We start from the raw sequence: 15113 nt of genomic DNA on the forward strand, positions 1-15113 counted from the left end.
TTGTTGTGAGTTGTGATTTTATTTATGTATCTAAGTCCCTTGAGGAAACCCCCTCTACAAATGCATATTGGCACCTGCTCTGCTGCTTCTACTCTTAGTTACCCAAGACACTTTTCCAGTGTAAAGTAAGTGACTTTTCCAGACTTGACCAGAGTTACACAGCTGGAGATGAAACTTTAACTCAAATCTTTCTGACCCTCAGGCTAACTTCCTATTACCATTATACCACACTACCTCACAGAGGCATGCTGTCTTCAGGAAAAGAAAGTCATATCCTCTTTATTCATCTATTATTGATTCTGTTACATTTCACAGCGGCTATTAAAACTTTTCCTACACCTCTCAAGGTCCCAACTCATCCCAGGTGTCGTCCATCTCATCACCTTACCTCCATCTCATTCACCTTACTAAAAAGGTGGACATCTTCACATTCATCTCACAATTTCTGTTTCTCTCCTCCTTCCCTTTCTATCCTAGAGGAACTTGTTTCACCTCCAAGATCTTGAGCTCTCTTTCCTCACTACTCATTTATTCCTTCACCCTTAGCAATTCAGGTTCAGCCCCACCCCTCCATTAAACTGTTAAAGATTAAAGATCTTTTAAAGATTAAAATTTTAAATTAAAAGTTTAAAGAGTAAAGACCACCAATGATCACATAGTGCCTAGTAAATCAAATATTTAAGCTGGATGAGACCTTTAAGAATTTTCTAGTTCACCTTCCTCATTTTCTAGATAGGGAAATGGAGGCCCAGATACATAATAATTTAAGTGGCTTCACTAAAGTCATATAGATAACTAGCCACAGAATCAGGAGTAGAACCCAGCTTTCCTTATTGCTCTTACCCATCATTCTTTCCAACATGCCTCACTACCTTGTTAAACCAAGCTCCTTATTATTCTCCCTAAATTAGTTCCTTATCCTTATCTCCCTGTTTCTGTTAACTATTTTTTTTTAAATCACTTAATTGCTGCCACCCTATTTTTTCTCTTACCATATCTGGATAGAGAAGTTTCTGCTTAGTTAAGTTGTACTTCCTGTTGAGGAAAGAGATCAATATCTTTAATACTTTCTGAGAACATTTCTTTGAGAACACTACTTAGGACTATTCAAAGTTCAGAGAAGCATGAATAATTGTTTTTTAAGTGGAATTGATTCACAACAAACTGCTCTTTCTCTTTTTGTTCTTACACAGGAAACACCAACCCTACAGGGGTGATCATCATTCACTTGTTATAGGTGTGAACAGCTGGCAGCTTATTTCGGCATATCTAGGATCTCTACCTGGTGAATGGGATTTAAGGCAATTAATAGTTGAGGGTAACTTGACCAAAGCAATGAAAAGCGTTGGTCTGGCATCCTTGTACTATAGTTGTTCTAAAATGGTACTTGAGGGAGGGTATGCAATAATACAGGGATTTTTCCATGTCTTCTTGTTGATAGGGAAGGAGGGAGAGAGAGACAGACAGAGAGAGGGAGAAAGAGAGAATATTACTTCTAGCATTTGAGTAGTAGTGTGCTGTAATGGGAACATCTAACTCCACAGGTAGAAACCCTGGATTCAGCTCTCCACTCTGCAACTTACTTCTCTGTCGGGTTTTTTTTTCTGCAAAATTAAATTCATACTACCTACCTTGCTTACATCCAAGAATAGTCATAAGGGTCACATGAAATAATGTATGTAAAGTGTTTTGTAATAGAAATAGATTTTATTGGCCATTGGTGGGGAAATCCCCAACAAGTCCCTCCATAGCAAATCACAACCTGCCAATGACTCATCACTTTTGTCCTAGAGTTTTGCCTAAGGAATATAGAGATTAAATGACTCATATGATGATATTTTATCCCCCCCCTTTTTGAGGTTATTCTCAAACTTATTAGAATATTCTAGTTCATGAGTTGGTTAGGGGGCATGGTTGGTAGAGTGCTGCACTTGGAGTCAGGAAGTCCTGAGTTCAAATCCTGCCTCAGATACTTACTAGCTGTTTGATCCTGGGCAAGGTATTTAAGTTCTTTGGGCCCAAGTTCTTCATCTGTAAAATGAGGATGATAACAGCAGCTACCTGAAAGTGTTGTCGTGAGATATAATAAGATAGTATATGTAATGCACTTTGTAAACCTTCAAGTGCTATATAAGTGTTATCTATTGTTATTTTATTAATTTAGTAATTAAAACATTCCTGATTTCAACTGTTGACATACATTTCCCTCCTTTTGAGATGAATAAATAAGCAAATGAATTCAATTTTCAAAATATGTTCAGACACATGAACAAAAAGTTTGCAACTCTAAACTATAAGAACTAAAAGTGTATATGTGTGTCTATATGTGTGTATATATATGAGTGTTGACAGACAGACAGATAGATAGATGTGAATGTACAAAATCTTTTAAATGACAGTTTCTGAAAGATTCTTGGAAATCAGTCTCTCCTGTTTGGAATCTTTTTAACTTTATGAGAAATGGTCAGTGATCTGAGGTGAGGTCATGAAACTCTGCTAGGTTAAGAGTTGCTGCAGGTGCCAGGCACAGGTGAGCCCTCTGGTTCTATATAATGATGTCATTTTTGGCATTTGTTCTTAGATGTACAATGCAAGGTAATTTAGACAGGAACTACAATTTCCATGGAACTATTCAAAAATAAACTCATAAGTTACATAGTTAGTAGTTAAATAGTTACTTTGTGTATTATGTATTAAGATATGACATTTAGATACATTTAATTAGGATGAAGTAGCCCAGAAAGTAGCATCTACAGACAAAGTAATCATCTGAAACTTTTCTTTCAAGATTAGGTATCATTTCCATCTCTATCCGCACTCCCCATTCTTTTGCTAAAAGTGATCTTTCTCCCTCCTCAGTTTTTCTTATAATACTTGGGATATCTCTCTTACCCTGTATTTTATTTATTTCTATACATATTGAATCAATCTTCTTTCCATGTACACACTTGGAATGTAAGGATTGTGTCTTTTCAAACTTGCATTCTCAGTGCCTAGCATTTAGTAGATTGGGATTTTTTTTAAATCATGGATCTGATTAATACTCAAAAAAGGCAATTCAGAGAACATCATGAACTACTAAACTATATACTGTAGTACTCTCTTAAAAAGTGTTTTATTGAATCAAATTATGGTAAGCCAACTAATCTGATAGTTTGCCTCTTGGTGAGTTCAACACATTCTTCAAAGGCTTAGAGTAAGGATTTTCCTTAACTTTTGAATTGGTAGTGTTGTTCTTGGAAATCGTATTTTGGAAATGTAGCAAATTTTCTCTTTTTTTTGTAATTTTGTTTTGGGAACTTAATCCTCAACACATACATTTCAATATACACTTAAAAAAAGAACTATAAGAAGTTTGTGTAAGAAACTTCAAACTATGCTCATTTTTAAAAAGAAATTATATATGTATATAATTTAATAGGGTAGTAGGAAAATTGTTCTATTTAATTGTTTTCTTTTTTGGATTTAAAAATACTTTATTGATGCTCTTTTAAAGCTATCTCTTACCACACAGTAACATTCTACCCACAACATCCTTTTTCACCCCTTCCTTGTAAAAAATACATATAACCTAGCAAAATAAATCAATGTGTAAACCATGTCTGAGAATGCATTTCTCATGTTCATTACCTCTCAAGAACTGGGAGATTTGTTTCACCATATGCCTTTTGAAGTTGCTAGTGCTCCTTGCTTTGATCAGTCCTGAGGTTTTGGAAATTTGTTCTTTTATATTATTGTTGTTGTCAACATGTAAATTTGTAATAAGTCTGCTTCCATTCTCCGTCACACTAAAATTCTATTCAAAACGGGAGCTGTAAAAGCTGTTAAAAGACAATGCTGGTGTTGTTGACTAATCTAATTTAAAAAACCCATAGTATTAAGTAAATGGTGCTTTAGATAGACTTATTTTAGTCCTTTGTCCATTAATTTATTACTTCTGGTTATTCACATACCATCTCTGCCTCTGCTGTCTCATTTATGAAATGGAACAGTAGTATCAATGTCTTTGAAGAGATAGCTTGAAGGTTGTCATTTGTTTTTGGAAACTCTTTGAAGCAATTAAAATGCAATATTACCATTAAGAGGAAAAGTATTTATCTTCATTAAAATGTTGGAGAGTATGGTATTTCCAAAAGACCTTAAAACAGCAATATTGGTTTATCTATCAATAATAAAATTCTGGTATTGAAATGGCTGGGGCTGTTTTTCCTCCTGCTGGTCTTGTATAATTGGCTAAGGACAGAAAATGAGAGCTCTTCTTCTCATTACAGATATCAGAAGGAATGGCATACATTGAGAGGAAGAATTACATCCATCGAGACCTGAGAGCAGCTAATGTTCTTGTTTCAGATTCACTGATGTGCAAAATTGCTGATTTTGGCCTTGCTCGGATAATTGAAGATAATGAATATACAGCAAGAGAAGGTATGGTGATGATTTCCAGGTTTGTGTCATGTATAGATTATTTATGAGGTGGCTGATGTCTTTGAAAAGAAAAGACTTGGTTTATAGAATATTAATGTACCACAATCATTCATTTAATTTGCCATTCTGATAAGTCATTCCTAAGTTGCTTTTTTAATTGCCATCTTGATTGACTCTGGATGATTTTAACTAGAAACTTAATGTGAACTACAATTTGCACTCTAATTAAACAAACTGACAAAAATGGTTTTTACAAAATAAAATTTGATTTGGGGTTTTTTTTTTTTGGCATTATATGTGGAAGCTTTTGCTTAATTAGAAAGCAAAGTAGTCTTTTCTTACCCACACAAGAAATGTTAGTAACATTAAGTCTATCTCCAAAAACATAATTTAAACCAGTCTTTTATATTAGAAATGAAAATGTAAAGTTGTCACCATAATGCTCACTTAATTCAGAATAATGTTGCAAATTAACCTGATTTCATAACCTGGTTCAGATATTGCATATTAACTCATTAAAGATCAAGGAGTAGAAATGGATTTCCAGCAGATTAAAAAAATGACAACAAAAAACTTGAGCAATTCTTTGTTTGCACATCATGCCCAGTACTGTTTTTGAGGGCTATCTATTCATTGTCATCAATAAAGATATAGGTTTAAAAAAAAAAGAAGGATGTAGGTGAGGTTTAGGACAAAATTACTATCATTTTAACAAGTAGTTTTTGGTGATACTTTGGATTCTGGCATTCTCCCTCTTGAACAATATAAGGATTAATTTTTTTATTACCTTTTCTTGTTCTAAAGGGACAAGGATTAATTTGACAGCATCTGAGTTGGCTCAGATTGTTTCTCTTATAATTTAAAAGAGTATGCCATATGTATTTGTTTCTGATGCCATTTGGAAGAATTGGCCCCACTTAGAGAGTTGATAAAGAAATAACTTCAAAATATGGTTGCAATTTGTTCTATATCTGCTTCTGTTATGTTTAAATATCACTCTCTGCCTCTAGAGGCCTAGTCATCTTAAGTAGTTTCTCTAGCTCCACCCTTACACTTAATCAAGTTTGGAAGGTGGGACTAGTACAAACAGTAGCTGAAGTTGGGCTGGTGAACTAAAGATTGCCCTTTGAAAGAGCCTTGGATTCTTTCACTGTCTTTCAAGTTTCATTTCATTCTTTCATACTTCATTGAGATGTGTCATATAAATAAGAGTGCTCTCTTTGCTTGGAATTTTGATTTGGCACCACACAGAATACCAAAGTAAAGTCATGTTGAAGGCTCAGCTCTCTGCAAAATATCCTTACTGAAAACTCTGTCATCTTCAATGTTTCCTAAGCGTTCAAAGTCACAGTTCAAGCCTAAATCCTTTGATTTGCTGACAGCAGAAAGACATTCGCAGCTCTTCCCAAACTAACACTGACTCTCTCCTTTGATGTTTGTGGATATAAAGACCTCATCCCTCATGACACTTCAGTTTTTATTCTTTATTTAGAAATCATTTGTGGCAATGGAAACCCTCAGATTTGCTGAGAATTACAATCCTTAACAAATACACAACTAAATCTATTTTCCCACTTATAAAGTACAAGAATTGGACAGCCTTTTTTTTTGTGAGAGTTTGAGGGAGCTAATGTCTCTAGTGGTTTACACTTTTAAGGTATTTATCTTTACAAATACAAACATTTTAAAACAAGTATTATTTCCCAGGTATATGCTAACATTTTTTTCCAGTTGCTCATAACTAAACATGTCTTGTTTCATAGGTGCAAAATTCCCTATTAAGTGGACAGCTCCAGAGGCAATAAACTTCGGATACTTTACTATTAAATCAGATGTATGGTCCTTTGGAATTCTCCTATATGAAATTGTAACCTACGGGAAAATTCCCTATCCAGGTACTATAAGCTTGTTTGTTATCCACTCAGTTGTGTTCATTCTTTGATATGTTGTTTTGCTTCCTGGCATGTGTGGGAAAGGAAAAGAAACTACAACAAGCAGTAGAACAGAAGTAGAAGATTATGTTGGAGACCAGTATATTATGAAGAGAATTCTTTTTCAGGCACAGGTTGGACTGAGTGGCCTTTGAGGACCCTTCCAACTCTGAGATTCTGTGACTACCAGCAGCCTTCCCATTCTGCTAAAGATAAATAAGGGCTTGGAATTGTAGCAACACAAATCATACACTAAGATGCAATTATGTAGAACTTGGGAAAGATTGAGTTCTAGATACCAAGTTTTTTCTAATTAGCTAAAGGGTAACTCTTTAAGAGTTAGAATTTTATAACTTATTTGTGTTGGAATGCTTTCTAAAATTAGCTATAGATTTCCCTTGCCTTTTAAGCAGAGAATGTTGAGTATAATTTAACCTTTGATCTATTATTTGGAGTTATCATCTTATTGTAATATGTACACATAGATGGAAGAGGGCTGAAGGGACACTGATGTTAGCAGCAGTCTTGAAACCTGATTTTTTTTTAAGAGTTTTTCCACATCACATTGATTTTTGCTCACTTGCCTTTTTTCATTAAGGGAAGAGAAAAATCAGCTTTCTAATCTCTTGGGCAACAGAATATGGCTCTATTTCTACAAGACTGTTTAGCAAGTCAAAGGCCAAATCTCCTTTGGCTTTTAGAAATGTCCTGCTTCTTTATTCTTGCTCTCTGGGTTCTTTAATTTGCCAGTACCATTCAAAACATGATCAGTGATTTCTGCATCACAGCAACAATGGCCCAGATAGGCACTTCCTTGTCAACTTTCATCCAGTGTTCTATCTCACTCACATTTTTGTACATGGGGTACAAAGGAGTAAAGTACAGTTGAAAAAGCACTAACTCTGGAGTGAAAGGATTGGGTTGAAATTCCACTGCTGACACAACTGTGTGACCTTGGTCAAGTCCCTGAGCCTTCCTAGACCTAATTTTCTTCATCTGTAAAATGAGGGGATTGGACTAGAAGAACATTGAGGTCTCTAGATCAGTGATTCATTTCTAGAATCAGTGCAGGGATGCCAAAGCATTCTCCAAAGGGAAAAGTTCTTATTCCAAAGGCTCCGAATTCTTCATCAGAAGAAAACGATAATATTTCTGCCAACATGACACCAGACTACCTTTTCCTCCAAATTTTCCTTCGTATATTTACTTTGAACAACATCCCAGGCACAATTAAAAGTGGTATCTTTAATATTATGATGGAATTGGAAGTCCTGAATAGTTCCTGTATGAGAGATCTCCCTTCTTTTAAAGTCTTTTTTTGCAATGACATGATATAGCACTGCTCTAGTGAGGTTCACAGAACCGTTTGCAAAAATGCACTTGGAGCAAAGGTGGCTCACATGAATGCTTTCAGGATTACTGAGCACAGGAGCCCGTCTGTCTAACTTCTCAGTCTGAGGGACTGCTTTTTATTTTGTCTCTACATTCTTCTGTCCTTAGTCTGTTGCCATCACCACCATGATCTTCTTCCTCTTCCTCCTGTTCCTCCTCCTTCTCTTCCTCTTTCTCGTCTCTCTGTATCCCATGTTTCTCCATGCTTACCTGGCTTATGTGGAAAGCACATGTAGGACAATAAATTTAATAATGGCTAGCCTTTATTTAGCACTTTGTTTGCAAAGCAAACAAAACAAAGCCCTGTACCTATATTATCTTATTTGATCCTTACAACAACTCTGTGAGGTAGGTATTCCCACTTTACAGATGAGGAAACTGAGGCTGAAGGAGGTTAAATGACTTACCTAGAGTCACACAGCTGGTATATGAGGTGAGATTTGAACTGTCTTCCTACCTCTAAATTCAGCCTTCTTGCTCACTGTGCCACCTCACTGCCTTGAGTTGCAAGGAATCTCAGAAGCCATCCAGTCCAACCCATTCATGACTATAGTAAGCATATGTGGTAACATTTGAATCTAGATCTTATAACCCCAGAGTTAACTGCTCTTTTCACTGTATCAGCCAGATTATTCCTTTCCTTCCATGTGGTAAACCAGCCAGTGGCAGCGTGTCAGATCTTTAGCTGCTCCCCAGCTGTGTTTTACTCTGTCTGGGTACTCAGAAGCTGCTGCTTCACTGCCAAAAAAAAAATAACTTCAAAAAAAATGGATGTAGGAGGACACATCTGAATGATGAGAAAAAGAGCTGGGAGTGGGGATGAGAACAGAAAACCCTTAGGAGGAAGTAGCTTCCATGGGAACCTTGTGACCTTATTTACTTAACTTGGGACACCTTAGAAAGGAAGGGGAAGTGAAATCTTCAATCAAATCTGCAATTGTTATACATATATTACACTGAAAATTAGATCTCCACAGCAGGAAACCTACAACTTAACAGAAGTAAAAGCATTTCTTCTTTCTGAAGCTGGTCCAAGTGAATCAGGCTAGATACAAAGGTTCACATAGGGCATGAGCCTTGGAAATACCACAGCTCTTCTGTGGTGAATAGAAGCTCCAAATAAAGAAATTTATGCACATTTCTCCCCGAGCTTCAGGCGTTACGTTGACATTTGTATGAAGCTTTCCATTTAGTCAATTCCTATCCTGTAAATATTCAGAAATTATACTTCTGAGGTAAGAGTGAGCAAAAATGTTTCACCATCAGAACTGCTCTCAAGATCTAGAACTGCTATCAAGATCTAGAACACTTATTCAAAGTGTCACTTAGATCATAATAGTTAGCTTGTCCGGACAGTTGTCTATAGTCTCCCTCAGGGGTTTCTTCCCTGAGTAATTGAAGAGGATTAAAATGACCTCATGGTATCGGGGTCAACGTACAGTGTGACCGACTGTGGCTGATCAGACTAATGTGGACTTGGAAGGCTCTAACACAAGTTAGGTACAAATAGTCCATGTGAACATTTGGGGTGGAGATGTCTCTAAATTTGCTCATCTCACACTTCTTTTGAGCTACTGCAATTCTGCTTTGCTCATAGAATGCAGCACCTTTTTTGATGCATGCATGCCATGCTGGGCAATTCTGTGCCAATGTCTCCTATGTCTCAGAATTGATGCCAATTGTTGTAACCCGAGGAAGTTAGCTTGAGTGCATACATTCCTAATGACATTCTGTATTAGGTTGGGGGGGAACTATGCAAACACTTCCCTCCCTATATCTTTCTTTTAAAGTTTACCCAAGAACCTCTAATGGTAAATCTGTGGAAGAAATAAGGGATAGTCTTAGTTAATTGAGCTGTCACCACCTGATGATTGCCACACAGAGTATATACTAAAAGCATTTGGCTGAGATTATCTGAAAGGTGCTTTCCAGCTCTAACATTCTAACATGATTCTGACATAACACGTAGTTCCTGCCTTTACCCCCAGAAGCTTTTGCTCTAAGTCAACATTTCACATGGCTCATACTGAAAAAAAATGCATCATCAACACAATACGTAGTTTAAAAAAACAAACTACACACATACATTTTTTTAAAAAGCAGCTAAAATGGGATAGAAGCCAGCAAAGAGCCAAACACCGACACTGGAAGTAGGTGGTGGATTGCTTACTAAAAACAAGAAACATAACAGGTCAAATGCATCTGAATAATGAAGCAAAGGTAGTAAACAGAGCCAGGAGAGGCTTTGAAAGCTCATTGTCAGTGAAGCTGAAAAAGTCCTAGCAGTTTTTTTATAGCTACAGACTGTTCTTATAAAGTACTGCACACATGGAAAAAAATATAAATACCAAGTTTTTGTTTTTCACTTTAATAGCTTTCAAATTATAAATCCCTCTCCCTTTTGTTTGATTGATTTCCTTAGTGAGATAATTTGAACATCTTTTTTTCCAATTAAACCAATATTTATTGAGTTGACTATATGCAAGGCATTGTGTTAGATATAAGGAGGAAAAAATGACACAATCCTTGCCCTCGAGGGATTTACAATTTAGTAAGGGCAAGATGTGATTAGGACAAAAAAAATGATCCAGACAAATGGGTTTCCAGGAGAGAGAAATAACTTTCAGTGAAGTGGAGAGGTTCAGGGAAGGCTTCATGGAAGAGATGATATCTCAGCTGGGCCTCTGAAGGAAGAGAGGGTGAGCAGGGAGATGAGAATGAATTCTAGGCATGTGCAGGTGACCTAAGCAAATATATGGAGGCATGAGAGAGGAGAACAAGACTGGGAAACAGCTGGTAGTCCAGTTTGGCTGGAATATAAAATGCATAGAGGCACAAAATATGTGTCTGTTGGGGGGAGGGAACTGGAAAAGTAAAATGATGCCAAATTGCAAAGGACCTTCAATGTCAGATTAAGGAAAATGTCAGTCACTGCCTTTTCCTATTAGGAAAAGGCAGTGATTGCAATTGTTTTGTTTTGTTTTAACAGAACATGGTCAGATCTGTGCAGTAGGAAGATTTGTTTGTCACCTGCATGAAACTTAACTTAGAAAGGCAAGAGACAGTAGGAAGAGAAAAGAGTTAGAAGCCCATTACTTCTTAAGAGGTTTACCAAATATAGATAGATATAGATGTATATATGTATATGTATATATAACTTATGTATAATATATAAGTAAAAACGTATATGTGTATATACATACACATGTGTGTATATATATATACATACATATACATATACATATATATGTGTGTGTGTATATATATATATATATACATGTGTTTTAGAGTAAATCAAAGAAATGTATACCAGGAATACATAGCCATATCTCCATATATGGAATCTGTATAAGAGCCATGACCATTTTCTCAGTTCCTCATTGACTAATATTAAGATTTTCAAATTATTAGAGTATGATATAATTTGCTAGAAATTGCTCTGGATTTATAGTCAGGAAACCTGGGTTGGTCCCCAGCTCTGACATTTTATAGCCATGTATCCCTAGGTGAGCCACTTAACATTATATAGCCTCAGTTTCCTCATCTGTAAAATGGAATTGATAATACTTTTACTATAGTGCTTTGTAAACTACAACTGAGTCAGAATATGAATTATGGAATAATCCATTGCTGCTGTATAGACTTTTCTTAAAAAAAATTCAATTTATGTCAGATGTCTAGCATTTGTGAGGAAAACCACTAGGATAGTTCATTGCAATGCCTAGACCATTGTCTTACTCATAGTTGGTTCTTAATAAATATTTATTAAATTCAAGCCTGCTTGATCCATCTGATATATTCAATAAAATGTAAACTCAAAGGCAAGGACTGTTTCCTTTTCTTTGTAGTCCTGATGCCTACCTAGCACAATGCCTTGCACACAGTAGGCCTCTAATAAGTGTTTGTTGAATTACTTTGTTAAGCACGCTTCACTTACTGACCTTTAGCACCTTTATTTCTCTTATGTCCTTCCGGAAAAACTGAACCAAATCCTCAAAGTGTAAAGAGTCATCTCATTCTCAAAAGCCAACCAATCAGGCTTTTCAGTTAGCCCGAGAGATTCAACCATCCTTCCTAAATTCTCATAGCTCTAGTAATGGAGAAACTTTCTTTGTCATGCTATGTCATTTACCACCAAATTCAAGTAATAGACATTCCAGATAGAGTGTGAAGTTTTTGAATTTGAAAAAAGGATGAACATATATAACCTATATCAAATTACTTACAGTTTTAGGGAGGGGGGGAAAGGAAAGGAGAAATTTTGGAACTAAGAACTCAAAATTTTTTAAAATTAATGTTAAAAATTGTCTTTACATGTAATTGGAAGAAATAAAATACTATTTAAAAGAAAAAAAGAAAAAGGCTGAGTTTAGATAATGGGATGTGGTTGAAGGTCACTTCCCTCTATCCCCAGACATTTTTCTCTGTTAAAAGATGACTCAAAGGGGCAGCTGGGTGGCACAGTGGATAGAGCACTGGCCCTGAAGTCAGGAGGACCTGAGTTCAAATCTGGCCTCGGACCAAACACTTGACACTTACTAGCTGTGTGACCCTGGGCAAGTCACTTAACCCCAATTGCCTAAAAACAAAACAAAAAAAAAGATGACTCAATGAGTTTACAGAAATGTGTTATGTATAGACAATTGATCTCACCCAGATCATCAGAGTCTGTGCCTTTGAAAACAAATCACAGGATCATAAATTTAGAGCTAGAAACTGCCCTCATTACACAGATGAACAAATTGAGGCCCAGAGGCCCAAACTTAGCAGAGTTGTTAAGTGGTTTACCTGAGGTCACACAAGTCGTAAACAACACAGCCAAGATTTGAATCCAGGTCCTCTGATGCTGAATTCAGCATCCTTGTCATGGCATTTGGTAAGTTGGGCCTCATCCTAGCAATCAAAAGAACTCACTTTTGTTTGAATGACTCAGATTGGTTTGACTGGGTAACCCACCTCCCACTTTTCTGGGCAATTTTACAAACTTTGATTTGATTTGGATCATGTAGATAGAACCTAAGAGTGTAAATAAAAAGGATAGAAGGAACAAGAGAATTGAGAAAACTAGGAGAAGAGTTTTGACAGCTGGGAATGGATGGGTGGGCTTAAAAAAAGAGAACAAATGCCCCAGATAGATGAACTCCAGCTCAAATCATTGAAGGAAATTGGATGAGACTGAGCAAAAAGACTTGCTTTCTACAAACTTTGCTGGCTCTTGGGGCACACACTGTCTTACTTCCCTGATGCCTCATTCTGAATTATTTGGCAGGCTAAATACTACCTTGGAAACTCAAGAGTGAAAATGTATATTTTTAGTCTGTCAGAGCAGTGTCCTTAGCCTCTGAAACTTGCTTATGTTAATGGCTGCAGGATGTGGGTAGCAGGAGAACACTGCCCTACTTGAGAGCAGACATACTCAGGCTGGTTTTCTGAACGGTGTGTTTTGTTTGCCTCAGGGAGGACTAATGCTGATGTGATGGTGGCTCTGGGGCAGGGATACAGGATGCCACGCATGGAAAACTGTCCAGAAGAGCTCTATGACATCATGAAAATGTGCTGGAAGGAGAAAGCAGAAGAAAGGCCAACTTTTGATTATTTACAGAGTGTGCTGGGTGACTTCTACACAGCAACAGAAGTGCAATATCAACAACAGCCTTAGAACAAAGAGATACTTTTTTTTCTCCAATTGGCATAGACAGATGTCACATTAAACACACACACGCACACGCACACACACACACACACACACACACACACCCCAAAAACTGGTTGCACAAGTTATTTCGTTGTGCCTGGATTAGCCACTGCGCCTGGTTCCTAAAGGCTGAAATAACTCAGGAAGATTCTGTGTACTATACACAGAAAGAGATACCCTGTTTCTCAACTGATGGAACAGAATTGAAAAGAATAACTGGGGAGTGACTGGCTCAGAGGATAAACTGCTCATCTGCTGGTAACCTTATCTGTCTAAGCTACCATCTGAATCCAAACTTAGAAGGCAAAGAATAGATCCCAATTAAAAAATATACACTCTGACCCTGCATTTCTAAGGTGGAAATGCGATAATCACTTTAAAATGTGATCCATATCGGCAAATTGTGACACAAGTGTTTTCAAGCCAAATGTACTCATTTATAAAGTCACTATCAATGGTTACACACTGCAGGAATTCTTTGTATTTTCCATAGATTTGCACTCATTTAAAAAAGATGGGGAAATGTCATCAACTAACCATGTACCATGTGAAGTCAGTGACTGAGAAACATACACTCCCCCCCATGAAACCTAGTCCCACAAATATCCTGCTGCAGGTACAGTTCACCACTAGCCTTTTCTTCAGTGGAAAGGGACCAAGATTTTTCATTTTAATGTCAGTGTTATATTTTAAAGAAGATCTATGTTCTGGTAACAAACCATAATTCCCAATGTATGGAAATTTTCGATAACCTTTGATTATTTGGGCATTAGAAACAGCAGTAAGATTATGGTGTCTACAAGAACTTTCTCTAGCTATGCAGTTAAGGCATTATGGAAAGGAAAATGGAAAGACTAATTCTTTAGCTGCTTCCAGTGATTGGAGGGGCATTTTTATTACCAAATGCATTGTAGTATATGCCTTAATGGATTGATTTGTTTTTCATGATTCATACTATGATTTCTAAGTAATTAGAGATTTGTATGTGACTATTTATAGCCAGCAGCTAAGGCGCTAAGGAATTACTATACATACTGTCTGTGGTGTGAGGTTCAAAAAGACATATTTTTGTTTACTAAACTTTTCTATTATTAGCCTTGGATGACAAAAAAAAAGCCTCATGCTTGTAACCTTTCACTTATATTACCATGTAAATACCTAATATGTCTATTATTTGATTGTTTTTATTTCAACATGCACTGGTCCAATAGCATTTTTAAAAACAATAACATTTTCCTTGTGTGTTGCCTTCTCAACTACTGTCAACATAAAAAAAAAAAAAGACAAATGGCAGGAAAAAAAAACCAATGGCATTGATTCCCTGGAGCTGTCTGATTAAAATGAATAATTTCCAGTTCTACTTATACAACTTGGTAACTTCAGGAATAAAGTAAAAAATAAATTAATCACCTAGAGGCCTAAATATCCTTTTGTGAGTGCAAAATAGACCGTTTCTTTTTCCACAGGCTTCAAAATCGATTGCTAAGATCCATTGTCATTTCAAATTTTAGATACTAATGGAAAAGGGTAGTCCAGTCACAAGTTTTTTTTTCTCTATACTTCCATTCTTTCCTTGTGTTTTATAAAATATGTACTGTCTAAAACATTCTGTGGTTACCATTTCCAGATGCCATATCTGCACATATTCTATATTCATAGGTATAGTATTG

At 36.4% G+C, this 15113-nt stretch overlaps 1 protein-coding gene across 2 annotated transcripts in view; it reads left to right on the forward strand.

Annotated features, from left to right (window-relative positions):
• LOC114053901 (tyrosine-protein kinase Lyn) overlaps positions 1-14854 on the forward strand; it is a 146552-nt gene extending 131698 nt beyond the window's left edge. For both annotated transcript variants that reach the window (XM_027877022.1, XM_027877021.1), the window contains 3 exons: positions 4272-4425; positions 6189-6320; positions 13205-14854. In XM_027877022.1, the coding sequence (XP_027732823.1) occupies positions 4272-4425; positions 6189-6320; positions 13205-13407 (489 nt within the window). In that variant the 3' untranslated portion in view covers positions 13408-14854. The remainder of the gene's footprint in view (positions 1-4271; positions 4426-6188; positions 6321-13204) is intronic.
• Positions 14855-15113: the final 259 nt, after the last annotated feature.

The sequence above is a fragment of the Vombatus ursinus genome, unplaced genomic scaffold (assembly GCF_900497805.2).
Source record: "Vombatus ursinus unplaced genomic scaffold, bare-nosed wombat genome assembly UNPS02014812.1, whole genome shotgun sequence".
Classification (NCBI taxonomy): domain Eukaryota; kingdom Metazoa; phylum Chordata; class Mammalia; order Diprotodontia; family Vombatidae; genus Vombatus; species Vombatus ursinus.